Source organism: Xyrauchen texanus, chromosome 26 (assembly GCF_025860055.1).
Source record: "Xyrauchen texanus isolate HMW12.3.18 chromosome 26, RBS_HiC_50CHRs, whole genome shotgun sequence".
NCBI lineage: Eukaryota > Metazoa > Chordata > Actinopteri > Cypriniformes > Catostomidae > Xyrauchen > Xyrauchen texanus.
The window spans coordinates 16,316,881-16,339,747 of record NC_068301.1 but is presented as its reverse complement, the minus strand read 5'-3'; the positions used below and the strand labels follow the sequence as shown (position 1 = coordinate 16,339,747).

Below are 22,867 nucleotides of genomic sequence, written 5' to 3'. Positions count from 1 at the left end.
TTACGTTAGGTATTTCCAAAAGGTTGTATTGAGTCAGACTTTGCAGATGAAGGTAATGGACTAGTAGTGGGCATTGGGATTATGTAGCACATTTGGAGCAAAACCTGATAGCTGATTGTGTCTAGCTAATTTTTTTAAAGCGGTAGTTCAAATAAAAATTTTAATGGTGCTGTATCAGAATGAAGGATTTTACATAAATTGATTTTACATTTTCTTGGGAGTTGCCAATACTAGGAATAATCGATTGAATCCACAGAATGTAAACAAGTTGTGTTTACATTGCAGGACTTGCAGTATGCGGCTGGTCCGCTCTTACACTGGCTGAGCACTGAATAGTGAATGCGGGCTGCCCTGCGGCTCGCCCTACAGCTCTTGCCATGGGGAATACTGCCACGAAATTCCGCAAAGCACTTCTCTGTGGAGACGAAGGCCTGGCTTGGCAGCTCTATGAGAGTAACCCCCAATTTAAAGAGGCCTTGGACCCCAATGCGTCTTACGGGGAGCCCTATCACCACAACACAGCCCTGCACTATGCCTCACGCCATGCCATGACACGACTCATCAGGTAAGATCCTGGGAATTAATGGTCATTAAAATGCAAGCACTATACCATGTCTTAACAAAGTGCAACGATAAGTTCCCAGCATCAAGTAATATGTTTGTCAACACTGAAAGCAAAAATACTGCGTGAAGGGACACGATCGCATCGAATCATAAAATATTTTATGTTTAATATTGTCATGTGGAACGGGATTTTGGACCAGTGTAATTTTTCTGTGCGCGAGGCTCACTAGTGCGAAGGTCGGGACAAAAACACAAATTTTTGTCTTATTTACACCATGGAAGAAGACAAACTTTTTTTCCCTAAAGTAACCTAACCTTCGTGAACGAAGTCTGCGGTTATTCATATGCTGTCTGAGGTTTTAAGACAGTCCTTTACCACACCCTACACAGTTTTACCTCAGTGTGTGGACTTTTCAAATGGCCCCTCACTCACCGAAGGCACAGTTTCCAACAAATATCAAGGTTAAATTAATGATCTTGAACAATTTTGCGGTGTCGCCATTGGACCAGCTTAAATATGGGACAAATCCTGTCCCGTGTTGATTCGATATCATCATAATTTCATCTTTATTTTACGGGATGGGTGGCAACCTTAGCTGTACCTATAATAACCTGCATGTTGATATCAGACACACTGAAAGTTCTTGTATATGAACATGCATATGCTTTTTCTTAACATCTGGAAACGTTTAAACTTCTGGTGAACCAATCTGCTGCTCTGGCACTATAAACCCGATGTCTGAATGTGTTTGAAGTAGACAAATCTAAAAACGGTTGAACCCAGTTATGGTGCGTTCACATACAACGAAAAGTGAGTGTATGGTGCGACCCGAACATGTGAAATTGCTTCATTCGCGTATACGGACGAGTTGACTCGAGCAAAGAATCTGCATGACATGTTGTCGCGAAAGCCTACGGGCATTGAGAATGTCCGCATTTCACTGATGTACTGATGTAGTAGCAGAAGAAATCAAGAAAAATGGATGAGAAAATGGTTGTAGCGGTGTGTGGGCACCCGGAATTGTGACACGACGTTTAACGTATCTGGGACTTCCACAACAGGTATTTAGAGGCTTATTAATTTTCAGTGAAAGGTTATTACATTGCGTGTAGCAGGTTTTTCATGGAAACGCCAGTTACACAACATGTTACGATTATTGTCACTAGTGCATAATTTATTTCAAATTCACATGTTTATTCATTTCGTTGTGCAGATGTAAATGTTGTGGATATATTGATGAATCTCATGTATAAATAGGATGCATTCAATGAGGTATTTATCCCATTTAAAAGCATTTTTGACGGTGTTGGCGCATTCAACTCATGCAGCACAAGCGGAGAAATGCCCAACACACTGGATTAATGGATTAAATGAATCCATATATGATATCTTGTATATATCAAGATGTTTCTTCTTCTGTTTACATCTTGCACCGTTTATATTTTGCAGTATAATTTTTGACGTCATATTTTCATCAAATTGATAATACAATACAAAAATGAATAGTCACTTGAATAATCTTTTATACTTGTAACTGGTGGTGATTCAGGAGAGTCCCCTTTTCTCTATGTAAAAGCACTTTGAGTGTATTGTCAGAAAGTGTACAATACATACATTATAAATGCGGAAATAGGAGTGTTGTTTATCTTCATCAAAGCAAGTAATATTTCATTTTTAAATGTTTAATCGTATAACAATAATATCAACATGAAAATAACACGTTATAATTTGGGCTCTGAATATCTTCCAGTCACGATCAATCCCGGTAACCTCAAATCATGAGATTCATCCACCAGAGCAGTATTGTTGAAACACGACGGATGTAAAGTGTTCTTCTGCAAATTGCTTGCAATTTTTAATTTCCTTCACAAATGTCGCTAGAGAGCACAATTGTACGCAGTGCAGCTTTAAAATGCCATGTCAACTAAAAATGCAGTAAACCTCCATGAGACACAGAAAAAAACAGTAAGACATAGCGCAATTGTCAAAGTCCATCCAGCTCATGATTACATAGGAAAACAATTGAAAAATCCATACAGTATGTTAGTATTTAGTATGTTTTAGTGGGTCATTACTTAAAAAAAAAAAAAAAAACACTGAATAGCATTCATGTTATGGCCCCTAACAGACAGCATTTAAAGGAGATATGCATGGTTTGGCAAGTGTATGTGGAGCCAATGGTATTTCTGTGCAATGCGAGGCTGTTAAATTTCACACTGTATTTCAGTCAAGACCACTTACAGCTATGGAGCCAAGTTTAACTTTGTGTATTGGATGCATCCCTCTGAGAAAATGGTTTGGTAATTACTAGCTAGGACAGCTGGCTTTTGAGGACTCTCTGTCCCTCCTTTTTCCTTTTTCACTTTTCTATTTTCCCTTAGCATTGGCTAAGAGTAGGCTCCTTGAAGCAGACCACCAATCACCTTGACAGTTTTCTGAGGCTTGATGCCTTGCACATTTATGCATTAAATTGATTGGAATAGTAGTCTATTTTTATTATTATTATTATTAGTTTTTTTACTTTTTTGTCCTCTATTTGCTTAACATTTTGGGATCAAACATGTTGACTAAACTACAAACACCCTTGCTAGAAAGGCCCATTTTAAATGGTTATGTATTTAAATGCTAGTACCAGACTGAAGTATCTTCTAACTGGAATTCTGATGCATGTTTTGGCTACTAGTGTTTCTTGGAAAAACTGCAAATGAAATGGCCTGCCAGTCTAGAATGCACCCAGAATTTTTGCAGGCTCTTTGTGTGGTCCTGGATTCATTATGATCAAGCTTTCATTATCCAGACAAAAAGCTCAAGACGTCTGTCAGCAGCTTGTCTGGACTTTATCCCTGGATGTTGGTTTCATTCCAGGTTAAAAACTTGGCTTTGAATTTCATGATATAGTTTATAATAGTAATTTACTAAAATGTCATTATCACATACTGGATGTAACAGTTGCACAATTAGTTTGTGTCAGTGTAAGTTTCTTGGAACCAGTCTTTCCAGCCTCCCAGGTGCTGGTGGAGAGCATGGTTATGAGAATGCAGGGAGTTATAGCCCTTGTTTGCAGTTGCATTTTAACTAAAACACTTGGTGCCAAATTCACATCACTATTTCTCAGAACAAAGCGCTGAGTCATTACAACTGAAAGGCCTTAAAGTCTGCTGAATGCAATCCCTAATTTCACTCTTGAAGTTTCAAGAATTACATTTCCCCATGTCCTTTCAAGCAGTTTGAGCCTGTTATCAATTACGTTGAAGCTCCTTCAATAAATTACCTGAAAATGATATAAGTCGGTCTCATTTTCTCCAGCTATCTGGCAAGGGCTCCAGCTGCACTGAGCACTGTCATGCCAAATTCATTGTTAATATGGTTATGGTGTCTTCCTAATGCACTCTCATATGTTATGAAATATTGAGATGGTAGCTACTGCCACAGGGTCTCAAAATATCTGTGTTTGGTTCTGTATTTATCTTTCCAAATCTACCAGTGTTTTATTGAGGTTTATAACATGGATAGTACACACATCAGTGTGCAGAGCCCAAAGTGGTCATTAGTTTAGTTGCAACGTCTTGTAAAGCAATCTTCTTGTGGAAGGATGACACTTAGTGAATTAGTGAGTTTTAATGAAAATTTGCGGCCTTGATATTTTTAAGGCACAGCACAGACTGGTTTGTGACATTTATGTAGTAACAATTTTATAAAACCATTGTGGCACTCAAGGCTGTACAATATTGTCAATATAGTCACGACTCTACTGTGCGTTCTGCCGAATAATCCTAGTATATTCATAATATAGCAAAGCTTTTCAAATCTTTTTGCTTAATTATTGAGCTCTTAAAGGGATTGTTCAACCAAAAATGAAATCTCTTTCATTATTTACTCACCCTCATGTCATGCATGTAATCGTGCCGTGCGAAACGCTTGCTTCGCATTGAATGTGAATGCACCATAACTAGGTTCAACTGTTTTTAGATTTTTCCACTTCAAACACATTCAGACATAGGGTTTGTAGTGCCAGAGCAGCAGATCGCCGCCTAATAAAAAAAAGTTTAAACGTTTCCAGATGTTAAGGAAAATAACCACACGATCTGGAATTTTGAAAAAGCATATGCATGTTCATATACAAGAAATTTCAGTGTGTCTGATATCAACATGCAGGTTATTATAGGTACAGCTAAGGTTGCCACCCATCCCGTAAAATAAAGATGAAATTATGATATATCGAATCAACACAGGACAGGATTTGTCCCATATTTAAGCTAGTCCAATGGCGACACCGCAATATTGTTCAAGATAGTTAATTTAACCTTGACATTTGTTGGAAACTGTGCCTTAAGTGAGTGAGGGGCCATTTGAAAAGTCCACACATTGAGCTAAATCTGTGGAGGGTGTGGTAAAGGACTGTCTTAAAACCTCAGACAGCATATGAATAACCGCAGACTTCGTTCACGAAGGTTACTTTAGTTCGTTCAGGAAAAAAAGGTTTGTCTTCCATGGTGTAAATTAGGCTAAAATTTTCAGGAGCGTCACAGTGCAAGATAAATACTAAATAAAAAAATAAAAAATGACTAATGTAATCTAATTTAAAATTACTTGTTCTTGCAAACTGTTCTACCATTTTTGGCTATTATTATTTCTGGATCGTGATTTGAATTCAAAGTTTTACAAAGTGTGTTATTTATTAATTAATTAATTAATTAAAAATAAACCATTGGTTTTTCATATCTGCGTTTTCATGCTTATTACTGATATGCTGATGGTTTTAATTTGATCAATAATTGACCAATTCTTATCTGCAATCTATACATTGGTGCATCCCTACTTTTTTTAACTCTATTAATTTGTTCCATTTCTCCAGGTCTTTTATTTTCTCCAAAGACGGCAACCCCAACAAGTGTAACATTAACAATGAAACAGCACTGCACCTGCTGTGCATGGGCCCACAAATCCTGCTGGCTGAGGGGGCGCTGCAGCCGCGGATCAGCCGCCCCCAGGAGGATGAACAGAAGCGGGCTGAGTGCCTCCAGATGATGCTGCAGTGGACCGGAGCCAAACTGGACCAGGGAGAGTATGAGAGAGCCAACGTCAACGGCACTGACAACAAAAAGAGCACCTGCCTGCACTACGCAGCAGCTGCAGGAATGAAGAACTGTGTTGAGGTTGGCAATTACAGTAGATAGATTTATAGAAAATAGAGCAGTCTCAGCATTCTTCAAAATTTCTCTTGTAATCCACAGAAGATAGAAAGTCATATAGGCCTGATATGTTGTGATTGCAATTTTCATTTTTTAGTAAACTATTCTTTAACTGGTGATTGACAATATGATATGCTACAGATGTACCCTAAATGTATCTTTCCTTGTATCATCTTTAAATCGGGTCTGTGTCGGTATACAGTGAAAATACTTAAGTGGTTTTTCAATGTCCGATAATGATATGTAGAGGTCAGGGTCTCTAATGGCCAATATAATACCTAATATGTACACCGATGAGCCAAAACATTATGACCTAATGTGCTGTTAGTCCTCCTTGTGCTGCCAAAACAGCACTGACCTGCTGAGGCATGGACTTTACAATACCCCTGAAGGTGACCTGTGGTTAGGGCTGGGTATCGTTAAAGGTTTTTCGAGACCGATATCTTGACTTCGATACTGGTTCGTAAACGATACTTTTTTCGATACCCATTTTATTAAATTCGTTTTAACAAGATTACAAACATTACATATTACTCATATTACCCCTCAGCCAGCAGGATAAAAACTTTGGTTTTGACTTTTTTACAGACTCATCTCCTGAGCCTTCTGGTCTCCTCATGCCAGGGTCAGAAGGGGCAGAGGCCATAACATTAATGTGAAGAGGGAAAAAAAACAAGAAAGCTTAACCTGTTAATTCAGCCAACCCTAATGATGAGCACAGTTTAACAAGACAACTAGTTTAATGTGAGTTAATCTGGATCATTTACCGTCAACATTAAAGCATATTTAGCATTGATTTAGATAGATATTTATTTGGCCATATGGCAATATAATAGCTAACGTTACGTAGGTCCTAGTTTATAAGACTATGTCACCACGCACAGAAACGTTCATTTAACAAGTACACAAGCATGTACCACTACAAGTTAGCCGATTCTGTTTGTTTGCTAAACGTTAACCTTACCTGTCGGAGTCCCATTCATAGTGCCGCTGCATTCATCAGTAGTTTTGGAGGAGGACTCGTGTGGTGGGCATGTTGAAGGAGGCTCTGTGGCAGGACGCTGAGAGGATGACTGCACTGGCTCAGTCTTCTTACAGTCGAAGACAGAGCAACTTTACTAAAGTTTATTCTGTGCACTGTCAGATTCATCTGCTTCATCGGATTTGTCATGCTGCTAGTCTTGGCAGCAATTATCTTGTCGTGATTGCATCACGTGCTGTTGGCATCGAGCCTGGTGAAATGTAGCCACACTTTTGATCTTTTCTACATCTTTTAAACCTATGGGGTTTGGGACGCATACACACTACAGCCTCACGTGTGAGCCACGTCTCTGGGCATAACTGGCATAAATTAGTGTTTTTCCTTGATGCCTAAATGCAGCCAATCACTGGCAATTTTACATTTGGGCACATCTAGCATGCTACATGCTTATCACTGATGTTGACGAGATTAACTCCTTAGGTATCAAAATTTGGTACCAAACGACAAAACATTTCTTGATACTCGACTGTTTAGGGGCAATTCGGTCGGTTCCTAAAATGTATCGAATTCGATACCCAGCCCTACCTGTGGTATCTGGCACCATGGCATTAGCAGTAGTTCCTTCAAGTCCTGTAAGTTTCTCAAACCATTCCCAAACAGTGTGTGCAGTGTGGGGAAATGCCGCACATTTACACAGCGGTTCATGTGATGCAAAAGAAAATGGACCTCATTAGAACAGTCAACTTTCTTCCACTGCTCCAAGTTCCAGATCTAACGCTCACGTGCCCATTGTAGGCACATTCGATGGTGGACGGGCCATCATGGCACTCTGACCTGTCTGCAGCTACGCAGCATGGTATGATGCACTGTGTTGTGACATATTCCTCCTGTAACCATCATTAACGTTTTCTGTGGCTTGTGTCACAGTAGACCTTCTGTCGATTCGAACAGATGGGATAGCCTTCGTTGCCCTCACGCATCAATGTGCCTTGGGCGCCCAACACCCTTTCGCCGGTTTGTGGTTTGCCCTTCCTCGGACCACTGTTGTTAGGCACTCACCACTGCTGACCGGGAGCACCCCACAAGCCTTGCCGTTTCTTAGATGCTCTGACCCAGACATCTGGTTCGCTCAGGTCTTTACTCCTGTCCATTTATCCTGCATTCAACATGTTGAATACGAGAACTGATTGTTTGCTTACCATCCAATTTACCCAGACCTTGACATGTGCTCTTGTTCTGAGATGATCAGCGTTATTTGCGTCACCTATGAGTGGTTATAATGTTTTGGCTCATCAGTGTATATTCTACAATTTAGTTATTATAAATGAGACGTAAACAATTATATTATTATACATTTTCTTTTTCACTCATTGAAGTTACTTTGGCTAAGTCTTGTCTTTTTCTCATTGCAGTTGCTGGTGAAGAGTGATGCAGATTTGTTTATGGAGAATGAGGATAGGAAGACTCCATGTGACTGTGCAGAGAAGCTGCATCACAAGGAGCTTGCGCTCAGTCTAGAGTCTCAGATGGTTTTCTCTCAGGATGCTGGAGCTCAGGAGATAGAAGCAGAGTACACTGCCCTTGACCGACAAGAGGTATGCTTATGTTAACAACTGTTTTTTTTGTTTTTTTTGTTTTTTATATTTTTTTCTCCCATTTTCTCCCCAATTTGGAATGTCCACTTCCCAATGTGCTCCAAGTCCTCATGGAGGCATAGTGTCTCGCCTCAATCCAGGTGGCGGAGAACGAATCTCAGTTACCTCCACGTGAGACCGTCAATCCGTGAATCTTATCACGTGGCTTGTTGAGCGTGTTACCACGGAGACATAGCGTGCATGGAGGCTTCACGCTATTCTCTGCGGCATCCACTCACAACTCCCCACACGCCCCAACGTGAGCAATAACCACATTATTGTGTCCACTTGGAAGTTACCCAAAATGACTCTACCCTCCCCAGCAACCGGGCCAATTTTTGTTGATTAGGAAACCTGGCTGGAGTCACTCAGCATGCCCTGGATTGGAATTTACGACTCCAGGGGTGGTAGTCAGTGCCTTTACTCACTGAGCTACCCAGTCCCCTAATTGTGTTTTGTTTTTAATTTAAGGTAGCATTTTGAAATCTTTCTGGCACGTCTGGACACTATTCTTACCATATGGTGTCTGTTATACCACTCAAAAGTTTGAAGACAACTATGCATTCCCTCATATTATTTTCCACTTTTTAGAACAATAGTAAATTAATCAAAACAATAAAATAACACAATTGGAACTATGTATTGCCCAAAAATTTAAACAGTTTTTTAAAATATATTTTAGCTTCAAAGTAGCCTACCTTTGCTTATATTACAGGTCTGCACATTCTAGGCATTCTCTCAACCAACTATGAGGTATCACCCTGGGGTGCTTTTTGAACAGTGTATAACTGATTTTTCTTCGCTATCCAGTTCAGCTCATCCAAATCATTTTTGGAAATTAAATCACATTTTGATAAAATTTTGTCTTTCAAAACTAATTTCAAGCATTTAAAGGAATTTTCTGGGTTCAATACAAGTAAAACTTAAAGGAAGAGTTCACCCAAAAATGAAAATTGTCATCATTTACTCACCCATATGCCATCCCAGATGTGCATGACTTTCTTTCTTCTGCGGAAAACTAAAATTTGTGGAAGAATATTACAGTTCTGTAGGTCCATACAATGCAAGGGAATGGTGACAAAAAGCGCATAAAAGCAGCATAAAAGTAATCCATAAGACTCCAGTCTTTTTTGTGTGAGAACAGACCAAATTATAACTTTTCACTGTAAATCTTGACACCAGCAGTCTCCTTGGTGATCATGATTTCGAGTTCTAGGGAGCGCAGCAGTGACCGACCGCTTTTTCAGCAGTCTGGGTTCTGGAAGTATTTTCCCCATTAATTTCTTCCATAGACTTTTAATAAAATCCTTCATAAAAGAGTTTTGAGCCATGAACCAAAGCAACCAGCTAAAATGTGAATCACAACATCTCAAACTTTGTTTAGAGGGAAAAAAATATTGGAAAATTAGGCATAGACAAAAGTATAGGGCTGTGTACGTACTGTCTTTACTGAGGGCACGGACTACAATCCCATGAAGCACTGTGAAAAATGTAATAGAATAAAAAACAATGGGAATATATAAAACTATTGATTTTAGGTTGTTGATAAGTATAGAAACAATGTAATTTAAGTTTATTGCAAAATATCCCAATTTATACAAATAGTAGTTTAAGTGTGAATGGAGACCAACTCGATTAGGTAATTCACTGTGCATCATGGGAGCGCACGGTTGCTCAGACACATTTTGTTGGTTTAGCTGTTCACACGGTTTTCTGATTGGTGGATCTTTCTCTGCTGTACCATGGGCAGTGTAGTTGTTTACATGAATACCGCTATCAAACACAATTTTTAAACAATGAAATTGAGAACGCAGATGGATGGCTTTAATGGAAGCATACACCATCAATGAACAACCTCGTAACTCATGGTAGGTCTGTCTTTTAGAAGTTATCTTTGAAAATCAAAAGAGAACAGGACCAGCTGTCATTTATAGTGCCAGTAGCAGACTCAAAGTTGCTTTGGTTTGATGTCCCAGAAACAAACTAAGCAATGTATAAGTTTAAAAGAAAAAGCTTTAACTTCTTTTCCATCTCTCCTCCTCTTACACCCTCTTTTCCTCACTCGTTTAATCTCTCGCTCTCCTCTGTCAACATTTATCCCTTCCCTCTCTTTTTCTCTATAGCCATATGAAGGACTGAATTTGCAAGACTTGCGTCAGTTGAAAGACATGTTGATAGTGGAGACAGCGGACATGTTGCAGGCTCCTCTCTTCACGGCTGAGGCGTTGCTGCGAGCTCATGGTACGAATTTACCTTAAAATAGCTACCTAATCCAATGTCAATATATGATAACGCTGGCTTTATATGCAGCATATTTTACAATAATTGACAATGCAAGTAAATTCCAAGTCAGCCACATAAATGTTAAAGATATTATAAACATAATTTAGATCTCTAACACTTTAGTTGTTCTTCCTGTTCTGCTGACTAGACTGGGACAGGGAAAAACTCCTGGAGGACTGGATGTCTAATGCAGAGGACTGCTGTCAACGCTCAGGTGTTCAGATGCCTACTCCCCCACCAAGTGGCTACAATGCTTGGGACACACTGCCTTCACCTAGAACTCCTAGAACAACTCGCTCCTCCGTCACCTCCCCTGATGAGATCAGCCTCTCACCTACAGATGGCCTTGCCCTGGTTAGACTCTGCATGGCATAGTGTATTTATGCTACAGTCCACTTAAAGAAATAGTTCAACAATCTATCATTATTTACTCACCCTCATGCCATTTCAAACATGAGTGCTGTAATTTTTTAACGGAATACCAAAAGAAAGAATTTACTCATGAGGGATAATGACAGCGTAAATGACAAAAATTTTATTTTTGGGTGAACCATTCTTGTAATTTTCTTTTTGTACCAAAAATAGTCTTAGTCAGAATCTATTCTATTATGCCTGGTATGGATGTACCCTTGGTAGGAATGTGCCCTATTTTTACAATGTGTTGTTCACATACTTGCCCATTCACTGTACAAATATTGAAGTGAATATTGATATTTTTATCATTCCTATATAGTGTGGGATTTGCATGTGCCCCATATCTGTGTTTGAGGACCCCGTGGACATGTCCTGTGGACACGAGTTCTGCCGGGCATGCTGGGAAGGGTAAGCATTGGAATATAGGTTTTCTTTGACTTGGTTCCCACAGTCATGGAAAACATTTAAATATCAGTTCATTGTATTTTCCAGAGTTGGAAAAGTCAAGAAACTTAATAACATTTTTAAAAGCCATGAGAATTTTTCTAGCTCTGCACATTTTATTTGGCTAAATATTGGGCTTGTGTAGAATAAAACTTGCTCGTAAGCCTTTGTGATGTCCGATTTGTGAGTGAATGTTTCTTTTGTTTCTGTTCTTTTCAATGAATCTGTCAAACCAGATAATTAATTAGAATGAAAAATGTATTAGTGAATAGGTCTGTATTTGAATTATGTTCAAAAATCCTTATCTAGTAATCTTAAATGATTGCAAAGGTAATTGAAAAGCCATGGAAATGATTAAGTTCAAAAGATTGGGAAGCTTAGTTGTAGATGGATAGTTCACCCAAAAATAAAAATTCTCTCATCATTTACACACCCTCATGCCATCCCAGAGGTATATGATTTTCTTTCTTCTGTAGAATACACATGAAGATTTTTAAAAGAATATCTCCTCTCTAGGTCCATTCAATGCAAGTGAATGGTGACCAGAACTTTCAAGCTCCAAAAACAAAGGCAGCATAAAAGTAATCCAAATGACTGCAGTGGTTAAATCCATGTCTTCAGAAGCAATTATAATAGGTGTGGGTAAGAAACGGATCAATTTTTAAGTCATTTTTTACTATAAATCACATTGTAAAGTGAAACTGAAAGTGGAGATTTGTAGTAAAAAATTATTTGAATTTAGTTTTTTTTACCCAAAGTGTCGTTTCAGACATAAAAGACATAGACATAGACATAGATTAACTGGAGTCATATAGATTACTTTTATTCTGCATCTGGGGGTTTTGTAACTTCAAAGGTCTGGTCACCATTCACTTGCATTTTATGGACCTACACAGCTGAGATATTCTTCTAAAAATCTTTGTTTTTGTTCAGCAGAAGAAAGAAAGTCATACACAACTTGGATGTCATGAGGGTGAGTAAATTATGAGAGTTTTCATTTTTGGGTGAATTATCCCTTTAATGCATAAGCTCCGATCAATTCGGTGGATGTTTTAGAAATAATAGTCCATTCTCATTAATACATTGCTAAACTGAGATTTTCAGGTGACACTTAGTCATGATGCATATTTGTGATCTGTCATCTTGTTTTTCTGGATGTCAGGTTTTTTAATCTCAAGATCCAAGATGGGGAAGCACATAACATCATCTGCCCTGCTTATGACTGCTTCCAGCTGGTTCCCGTTGAAGTCATTGAAAGCGTTGTCTCCAGAGAGATGGATAAGCGCTACCTGCAGTTTGACATTAAGGTGCAATTGGTGCTCACAAAGCACCAGAAGCCATTTCAGAGTTGCTATTTATTTTCCCTTATGATAGACTGTCTGCCAATGGCTTTGAATCAAAATATTGACAGCGTCATGCTGTTGGTTGGGTTTACGCCAGTGTTTATTTGAGCAAAAACTTCATCAGTCTGAACTGAAAGCTCTTGTAAACACACATGCTCAGAAGACAAATGTTTGATTGTTGGGTAGACATAAACTCATGATTTAAGTCACCTAAAACAAAGAGGAAGTATCAACACATTTTTTTTTTCCATCTTTAGGCTTTTGTGGATAATAATCCTGCCATTCGCTGGTGCCCCGTGGCCAGATGCGAAAGAGCCGTCCGACTGACTCGCCCAGGCCCAGGAGCCTCTGACCCTCTGAGCTTCCCCTTGCTCAAAGCCCCTGCTGTGGACTGTGGGAAGGGCCATCTCTTCTGCTGGTGTGTTAATCATCTGTCTGTGTACTATTTCTTGATCTTCTGTGTCATTGACACTCATTATCTCAGAGGTTACACCATAGGACAGTGTGTTAGCCTTATTTATGGATGTTTGCATGTAGTTTTGGGGTCTTAAAATTATGTTATTATTACCAGAAGTTCATGGTTACTTTTCTGAATTTAAAAAGAATAACTACTCTGACAAATTATTTGACAGATAGTAATCCATATAGTGGCAAGTAAAAGTATGTGAACCTTTTGGAATTACCTGCATTTATGTTATGGATGCACCGATACCACTTTTTTCTCTTCCGATATCTGAAATCTCAGTAACGGCTGATCCGATACCAGTTTTGTTGGTTTTTTGCATAATGACATTAGAGTATCTTTGCATTATTGTGTGGAACTATTTGGGGGTACTCTGTAATAGGTAAAGAAACACAAACCTTTAATTACACATTATTTCAATATAAATGTATAGCTTGTTAAGTAAAACTTTATTTTTAACTAGTATACTTGATAATGCAGCAGCATTATTAACAGGAGTTCTAGTCTAAGTGTTCAGTTGAAAAAATTATATATATATTTTTTTTTTTCAAAATGTTTTACATTTTGTATCTGGATCTATTTTTTGTTCAATTTAGTTGGAAGATATCAGTTCAATTATCATTCACAGTTATTTTTTGTAACCCATTCAACTTTAAATATTGTTATAATTTGTAAACTAATAATAATAATAGATTATTATTGTTATTAATAGCTTAAAGTCTTAAAGTCTGGTTTGATCTTCATCGAAGTTGCAATAATGAACAAAGACAATCCGTTTTAACTAATAACACATTATTGTATTGTTCTTGTAAATATTGAACACATCGTTTAAACGTTCACAGTGTAGGATGGAAAAAGTATGTGAACCCACAGGCTAATGACATCAACAAAACCCAATAGAAAATGGATTACAAAGTTATCTCAAAGTGCTTAGATATATTTTTCTGTCCACATTTAGTTGAATTGTGTATAAATGGTGACGATTTATTACTGTGGCTATTCTCCCAAGATGACTCAAAGGGCACACCGCAGAATGCTCAATGAGGTAAAATAAATAACCCTAGGGTGACCGATAAAGACTTGAAGGAATCATTGGAACTGGTTAACATCTCGGTTCATGAGTCTATTATATGGAAAACATTAAACAGTCACTGTGTCCATGGCAGGACACCACGAAGGGAGCCGCTGCTTTTCAATAAAAACATTGCTGCACACCTGAAGTTTGCCAAAGACCACCTTGACACTCCACAACGCTACTAGTAAAATGTTTTGTGGACTGATGAAACTAATATTGAATTGTTTGGGAAGAACATGCAGCACTACGTATTGTGTAAAAAGGGCACCACATACCAAGTATGGTGACCATAGCCCAATAGAGATGCTGTGGAATGACCTCCAGAGAGCCCTTTACACCAGACATCTTAAGAATATGGCTGAGCTGAAGCAGTTCTGTAAGGAAGAATGGTCCAAAATTCCTTATGAATATTGTTGAGGTCTAATCTGCAGCTACCAGAAATGCTTGGTTGAGGTTATTGCTGCCTAAGGGGGATCGAACAGTTAATCCAAGGGTTCAGTTACTTTTTCCACAGCACTGTGAATGTTTAATGGGATGTGTTCAATAAAGACTTGAAATTTTATAATTGTTTGTGTGTTGTTAGCTTGAGCACATTCTGTTCTGTCTATACTTGTACTATGTAGACTGATCAAGATTATATCACATTTTATCACCAATTAATGCAGAAAACCAGCTAATTCCAAAGGGTTCACCTTTTTCTTGCCACTGTAAGATCCATTTCAAATGTGTTTACCAATGAGGAAATAGGCAGAATCAAATGGGAATCCAGTGAAATGGATTTCTGAAAGGAAAATTGGACCTGGCTCTCTGAAATTCACTTTGATTTTCAGAAAAAGTAAATCTTTTTTCCACTTGTTAGTCACACGAAAGAAACCCACTGTTGCAAACCCTTGCAACTTCTCTACATCCTTGTGACACACCATTGTAATTGAAATCAGTGGATTTGCATCATTCTTAAACTTTGTTGTTGTAACATGAACTTTAGTGTGGTAGCACCCTTTAAGATGGTTCACATAGGACGTGCTCTTGCTTTAAAGCTGGTGAGATGCAACACAGCCGAAGGAAATGGAATGCAGGAGTATTGAGACACATTTGTTTAATGTTGAACTTGACAAGATGTTTTAAAAATATGGCATGAGATGCTGAAAAAAAAAAAAGCTATACCAGAATGTTACATTTATTTCTTTTTATCTCTCTTCTCAGGGAGTGTCTCTGTGATGCTCATGAACCTTGTGACTGTGAGACATGGAAGATGTGGCTGCAAAAAGTGTCTGAAATGAAGCCTGAAGAATGTAGGAGTTCCCAGACTCTACAAACATTTCAAAATTCAGTATATATATATATATATACAGGTCCTTCTCAAAAAATTTGCATATTGTGATAAAGTTCATTATTTTCCATAATGTAATGATAAAAATAAAACTTTCATATATTTTAGATTCATTGCACACCAACTGAAATATTTCAGGTCTTTTATTGTTTTAATACTGATGATTTTGGCATACAGCTCACGAAAACCCAAAATTCCTATCTCAAAAAATTAGCATATCATGAAAAGGGTCTCTAAACGAGCTATTAACCTAATCATCTGAATCAACTAATTAACTCTAAACACCTGCAAAAGATTCCTGAGGCTTTTATAAACTCCCAGCCTGTTTCATTACTCAAAACCGCAATCATGGGTAAGACTGCCGACCTGACTGCAGTCCAGAAGGCCATCATTGACACCCTCAAGCAAGAGGGTAAGACACAGAAAGAAATTTCTGAACAAATAGGCTGTTCCCAGAGTGCTGTATCAAGGCACCTCAGTGGGAAGTTTGTGGGAAGGAAAAAGTGTGGCAAAAACGCTGCACAACGAGAAGAGGTGACCGGACCCTGAGGAAGATTGTGGAGAAGGACCGATTCCAGACCTTGGGGACCTGCGGAAGCAGTGGACTGAGTCTGGAGTAGAAACATCCAGAGCCACCGTGCACAGGCACCAGAAACAGCGGCAGAAGCGCCTGACCTGGGCTACAGAGAAGCAGCACTGGACTGTTGCTCAGTGGTCCAAAGTACTTTTTCGGATGAAAGCAAATTTTGCATGTCATTCGAAATCAAGGTGCCAGAGTCTGGAGGAAGACTGGGGAGAAGGAAATGCCAAAATGCCTGAAGTCCAGTGTCAAGTACCCACAGTCAGTGATGGTCTGGGGTGCCATGTCAGCTGCTGGTGTTGGTCCACTGTGTTTTATCAAGGGCAGGGTCAATGCAGCTAGCTATCAGGAGATTTTGGAGCACTTCATGCTTCCATCTGCTGAAAAGCTTTATGGAGATGAAGATTTCATTTTTCAGCACCGACCTGGCACCTGCTCACAGTGCCAAAACCACTGGTAAATGGTTTACTGACCATGGTATTACTGTGCTCAATTGGCCTGCCAGCTCTCCTGACCTGAACCCCATAGAGAATCTGTGGGATATTGTGAAGAGAAAATTGAGAGACGCAAGACCCAACACTCTGGATGAGCTTAAGGCCGCTATCGAAGCATCCTGGGCCTCCATAACACCTCAGCAGTGCCACAGGCTGATTGCCTCCATGCCACGCCGCATTGAAGCAGTCATTTCTGCAAAAGGATTCCCGACCAAGTATTGAGTGCATAACTGAACATAATTATTTGAAGGTTGACTTTTTTGTATTAAAAACACTTCTTTTATTGGTCGGATGAAATATGCTAATTTTTTGAGATAGGAATTTTGGGTTTTCATGAGCTGTATGCCAAAATCATCAGTATTAAAACAATAAAAGACCTGAAATATTTCAGTTGGTGTGCAATGAATCTAAAATATATGAAAGTTTAATTTTTATCATTACATTATGGAAAATAATGAACTTTATCACAATATGCTAATTTTTTGAGAAGGACCTGTGTGTGTGTGTGTATGTGTATGTGTATGTGTATGTGTATGTATATATATATATGGGCTACATTGTTCTTTTAACCAGAAATCAAACTCCTTAATGCATGGTCGTTTGACTTAGACCTTTCTCTAATGGATAATCATGACATGCAACCTGCTGCTAAGGTTCAATGAGTAGGTTTAATATTGAGCTGCTCTCTGTTTCTCTGGACAGTGGCTGGTGTGAGTGAAGCCTTTGAAGATGCTGCCAACTGCCTTTGGTTACTCACTAACTCTAAACCTTGTGCCAACTGCAAGTCCCCCATCCAAAAAAACGAAGGCTGTAATCACATGCAGTGTGCAAAGGTTAGTGTAGAATGGATGATGTGGACAAAAACATCAATCCAGATTCATCCAATTGTCACTTGTAACTGTCATATGATTATTAACTGATAAGTTATAGACCATTTAGGAACACTAGCTCAAATAATCTTATGTTATCAATGTAAAAGTTGGTAATCGCATGTTTATGCAGAGCTGAACAATAGGGAAGGAATTTTTATATTACCACATATATAAATGCATTGCTAAAAAAAATAAAGTGTGTTTTTTTATGTAGGGGACAGTGAAAATTTTGACAGGACTAACAGAAATTTGTGGGCTACTTCAATTCTTACTGTTATGATCTGGTATATTTTTTTTAATCTCTAAGCTCGAGCAAGCTTAACGGCAGAAAAAGATAAATAATGTGCTCGTCTATATCAAAGGGGAGTTTACAAACTATTTTACCAACAGGTTACATGTTAGCAAGTGTTGCTTATAAGCCACATTTTCACTTATAGCTTATTTGATGCAAAAGATTCTCATTTTAAAAGTGTGTGTGTGTGTGTGTGTGTGTGTGTGCGTGTGTGTGTGTGTGACAAGATGTACGATGCAAACAAGCTCGCTGACGTCAGAGGCAGGTGTTTGAACAAAGGAAGTGCGGAGGCCTCAGCCTCACTGTTATTTCTTTAATTAAGGCTTAACCAAAGCTTTGAGTGACAGGTGAAGGGAAGGGGAAAGCTATTCACGCCACCAGCACGTGGAGGGGAAGCAGCATTAAAAGCTTGCAAAAACTTGTAAATGCTCAGTTTGGATATCTGGATGGCTATTTAGATTGTGAAATAAAACAACTGAACTGTTGTTGTGAACAGTAGCCTACACTGGTATATTCTTGTTTATTATTTTAATGAGTTTGAACTCATAAACTACTATCTAGACTTTTCTTAAGTTTTGAATTATTATTTTGAATTGTTTTAATTCTCTAATTAATTTTCAATCTTTAGGCTGTTATGGCAATTTAAAATGCTTCCTCCGTTTTGGAAACATTTGGCTAATTAATCAAGCTAGCATAGTGCAATTTAGCCAAAGCACTTTTCAACATGTATTGATGTTTTGACAGTGTCACTGTATTTCAAAGATGTTTGTGTGGAATGAATAAGAGAAGTACACTTTAAAGATTGTATAAGAGCCTGATTCGATCCTGCTTGAGAAATAAACACCTTTGCTTAGTAACATGCAGTGTACTGATTAAATCACCCAAAAGAATCTGTTGCTGTTTTGTGTCATTGATAAAGAGATCTGTTAAATGTAACCAAATATTCAAGTACTTTAGTTGATCCTAAGAACAAAGCTGATTTTGTTCCACAGTTTAATCCTTTAAGCTAAAAATATTATCAAACTATTAATAAATACTGTCTTACCTAATATGAAAAGGTATCATTTTAAAGTTTAGAAAGCTGTACTTTACAATGCCTGTAGGCATTATGACCAAAACTGAACAAATGACACACATGTAAACAGGTGTTGCTTATAAGCCAAAGTGTCTGCCAAATGCATAAATGTAAATGTAAGTTCACAAAAAATAAACAGAACACAAAAATCACATACCATTACTTAAAGGAGAGGATTCCATTAAAACAAGATCATTTGATAATCCATATGAAGCTAAATGTGCAGACAGTGCATAATGTAGTATCTGGCTAAAAAAGACGTTAGCTTTCCTGGATCAGATGACTTCATTGGAAATTATGCAGTACGTTGTCCAGCATCATGGAACGCTAAATCGTATTAGGATTCCGATTGCTGCAACCAGAGGTGGAAGTCATCCAAATATGGGCAGAGAGGAACAATCCTCTCTGCCCATATTTGTCTAATTATGTATGGTCACCAGGAGATGGAACAAACATGTGAGCATACGTGACACAGACTCTATGATGGCTTAAATGACACAGAATAGAACTGAATGAGATCTCGTTACTCATGCCTGCATGCTTTGGAGATAGAGAGTATACCTTTAGTCATTGTTGTATAATTATTTCTTATGTACAATTATTATTTATTATTTGTTTGGAGATGATTTTGGACTCAAGGATAAATTATATTTGTAATGCTTTAACTTTGATTTGCTTTGTTGTTTCAAGAGCAAATTTTACTCCGTTATAGTTGTCATGGTTGGGAATAAAACAAAAGTAGTTTTTCGGAGGTACCACATTTACACCCAAAGATATATATATTGTCAAATCAGAAAAATAAGAAAAAAGGTTGGTTTTTTGCATTTGGTTAGGCTGAGAGTCTCATAATCTATATCATTAAAACAATTGAGAAGTTTTTTTTTTAAATCATATCAAACAATTGACCCTCTTTGTTGTTTTTATTTTAGAGTTATAAGCCTTTAATTTTTTTACATGCCATTAAACAGGAAAACTTTTGCTTTAACACTTTAAGCTCTGAATGTGCTTTTTAAAGTGTGTAATAATATGCAGAGACAACTATACAAGTAAATAATTTGTGAGTTGTGGTGCTATCAATGCATTGCTCTGTTTGTTTGGACATCCTGACCTGTCTGACAAGGCAGCATTAGCTCAATCAATGGTAATTTGGGAAACCTGTTTGAAAATAGCCATTATTATGTTTAATAAACCTAATTTCTAATGCAGTGAATTTTAATGTTGCATTATCCTGACAAATTCTCTTTCCTTTCCCTCTCTCTTGTAGTGCAAGTATGATTTCTGTTGGATTTGTCTAGAAGAATGGAAGAAACACAGCTCCTCTACTGGAGGATACTATCGCTGTACGCGCTATGAGGTCATTCAACAGGTGGAGGAGCAGTCTAAGGATATGACTGTGGAGGTACTCACACCCTCGTTTACAAAGCCACATTAGTTTCTGGGCTGTTGTCAAATAATTGCTTCAGAAACGGGTGTCCACACATGGCAACCATGTGAGGAATGCATTTACTGTGATCTTTTGTGATTTGCTTGTGGACTGGTTCTTGTAATTAAAGATCAGAAAAAGTATTAAAAAAACATGAAATCTGAAGTACTGAGCAGCAAGTTTTACTTTTCTGTCTCATATTTTCTTATGTACGGTAGCACTTTACAATAAGGTTCCATTTGTTAATGTTAGTTAATGCACTAGGTATCATGAACTAACAGTGAACAATATATTTTTTACAGCATTTGAAAATCTTTGTTAATGTTAGTTAATAAAAATTACAAATTAAATTATATTAACATATACAACTTTTGATTAAAATAATCTTTAGCTAGATGTATAAATTAACATTAACCAAGATGATTAAATGCTGTATAAGTATTTTTAGTTCATGTTAACTTATGTTGTTTACAAATGGAAACTTATAGTAAAGTGTTACCTAATGTACAAATGTAACAAAGCAGGTTCTGTGTAGGTTTCTGTTGTGAGTTTACTGTATATGTGGTTATACAACTGTTTATGGTAGAATTTCAGGATTATACACCTGTTTTGTGTTTAAATGTTTTTGACTCTTCACAGGCAGAAAGAAAACACAAGAGTTTTCAGGAACTCAACTGTTTTATGCATTATTACACTCGATACAAGAACCACGAACACAGTTATCAGGTTGGAATCTTTATAAAGAATGTCTTTAAAAACGATTGTCCCCTTATTTGTTCACAATCACAAATAGTAATTTTCTTTTACTAGTTAGAAGAACGACTTTTGAAAACGGCTAAAGAAAAGATGGAACAACTGAGCAAAGCTTTCATTGGAAGTGAGTGCAAATTTGATTAAACCAATCATGCATATATTCAACTACATAAACTGTAGATTACTTTATTTCTTTGTAGAATGTATGTTCGATTGCAAATAATATAAATTATACATTTACAATTCCAAATGTCTTTTTCTTAAAGGGGAAGGATCCCCACCTGACACCACATTCATTGAGGATGGAGTTCATGAACTTCTCAAGACCCGACGCATCCTTAAGTGCTCTTATCCATACAGTTTCTTCTTGGAGCCCAAAAGCACAAAGAAAGAAATATTTGAACTTATGCAGGTACTAAGATCAATATATATTCACCACTTTCCTCTTTAGAAAACAACTATACTTCTACAGTGGATCCGGAAAGTTTTCGCGGCGCTTCACTTTTTCCACATTTTGTTATGTTACAGCCTTATTCCAAAATGGATTCAATTCATTGGTTTCCTCAAAATTCTACAAACAATATCCCATAATGACAACATGAAAGAAGTTTGTTTGAAATCTTTGCAAATGTTTAAAAATTTTAAAAAAGAGAGAAAGAAAATAAATCACATGTAAATAAGTATTCGCAGCCTTTGCTCAATACTTTGTTGAAGCACCTTTGGCACCAATTACAGCCTCAAGTCTTCCTGTGTATAATTCTACAAGCTTGGCACACCTATTTTTGGGCAGTTTCCTACATTCTTGTTTGCAGGACCTCTCAAGCTCCATCAGGTTGGATGGGGAGCGTCGGTGCACAGCCATTTTCAGATCTCTCCAGAGATGTTAAATCTGGTTCAAGTCTGGGCTATGGACATTCACAGAGTTGTCCCGTAGCCACTTTGTTGTCCTCTTTGTTGTCTTGGCTGTGTGCTTAGGGTCGTTGTCCTGTTGGAAGATGAACCTTCACCCCAGTCTGAGGTCCAGAGCGCTCTGGAGCAGGTTTTCATCAATGATGTCTCTGTACATTGCTGCATTCATCTGTCCCAGTTCCTGCTGCTGAAAAACATCCCCACAGCATGATGTTGCCACCATCATGCTTCACTGTAGGGGATGGTATTGGCCAGGTGATGAGCGGTGCCTGGTTTCCTCCAGACATGATGCTTGCCATTCAGGGCAAATAATTCAATCTTAAGAAATCTGGGAATTTTGTTTCTCGTGGTCAGAGTCCTTCAGGTGCCTTTTGGCAAACTCCAGGCGGGCTGTCATGTGCCTTTTACTGAGGAGTGGCTTCTGTCTGGCCACTCTACCGTACAGGCCTGATTGGTGCAGTGCTGCAGAGATGGTTGTTCTTCTGAAAGGTTCTCCTCTCCCACAGAGAAATGCTGGAGCTCTGTCAGAGTGACCATCGGGTTCTTGGTCACCTCCCTGACTAAGGCCCTTCTCCCCGATCGCTCATTTTGGCTGGGCGGCCAGCTCTAAGAAGAGTCCTGGTGGTTCCAAGCTTCCATTTACGGATGATGGAGGCCACTGTGCTCATTGGAACCTTCAATGCTGCAGAACATTTTCTGTACTCTTCCCCAGATCAGTACCTCAGTACAATCCTGTCTCGGAGG

At 38.2% G+C, this 22,867-nt stretch overlaps 1 protein-coding gene across 2 annotated transcripts in view; it reads left to right on the top strand.

Moving 5' to 3' along the window:
- The window catches only part of LOC127620173 (ankyrin repeat and IBR domain-containing protein 1-like), a 41,384-nt gene that overhangs the window by 9,082 nt on the left and 9,435 nt on the right, over positions 1-22,867 (top strand). For both annotated transcript variants that reach the window (XM_052093294.1, XM_052093293.1), the window contains exons 2-15: positions 286-565; positions 5,421-5,721; positions 8,152-8,334; positions 10,497-10,614; positions 10,805-11,010; positions 11,390-11,478; positions 12,677-12,821; positions 13,115-13,275; positions 15,599-15,687; positions 17,502-17,632; positions 20,303-20,437; positions 21,101-21,187; positions 21,272-21,338; positions 21,481-21,626. In XM_052093294.1, the coding sequence (XP_051949254.1) occupies positions 378-565; positions 5,421-5,721; positions 8,152-8,334; positions 10,497-10,614; positions 10,805-11,010; positions 11,390-11,478; positions 12,677-12,821; positions 13,115-13,275; positions 15,599-15,687; positions 17,502-17,632; positions 20,303-20,437; positions 21,101-21,187; positions 21,272-21,338; positions 21,481-21,626 (2,046 nt within the window). In that variant the 5' untranslated portion in view covers positions 286-377. The remainder of the gene's footprint in view (positions 1-285; positions 566-5,420; positions 5,722-8,151; positions 8,335-10,496; positions 10,615-10,804; positions 11,011-11,389; positions 11,479-12,676; positions 12,822-13,114; positions 13,276-15,598; positions 15,688-17,501; positions 17,633-20,302; positions 20,438-21,100; positions 21,188-21,271; positions 21,339-21,480; positions 21,627-22,867) is intronic.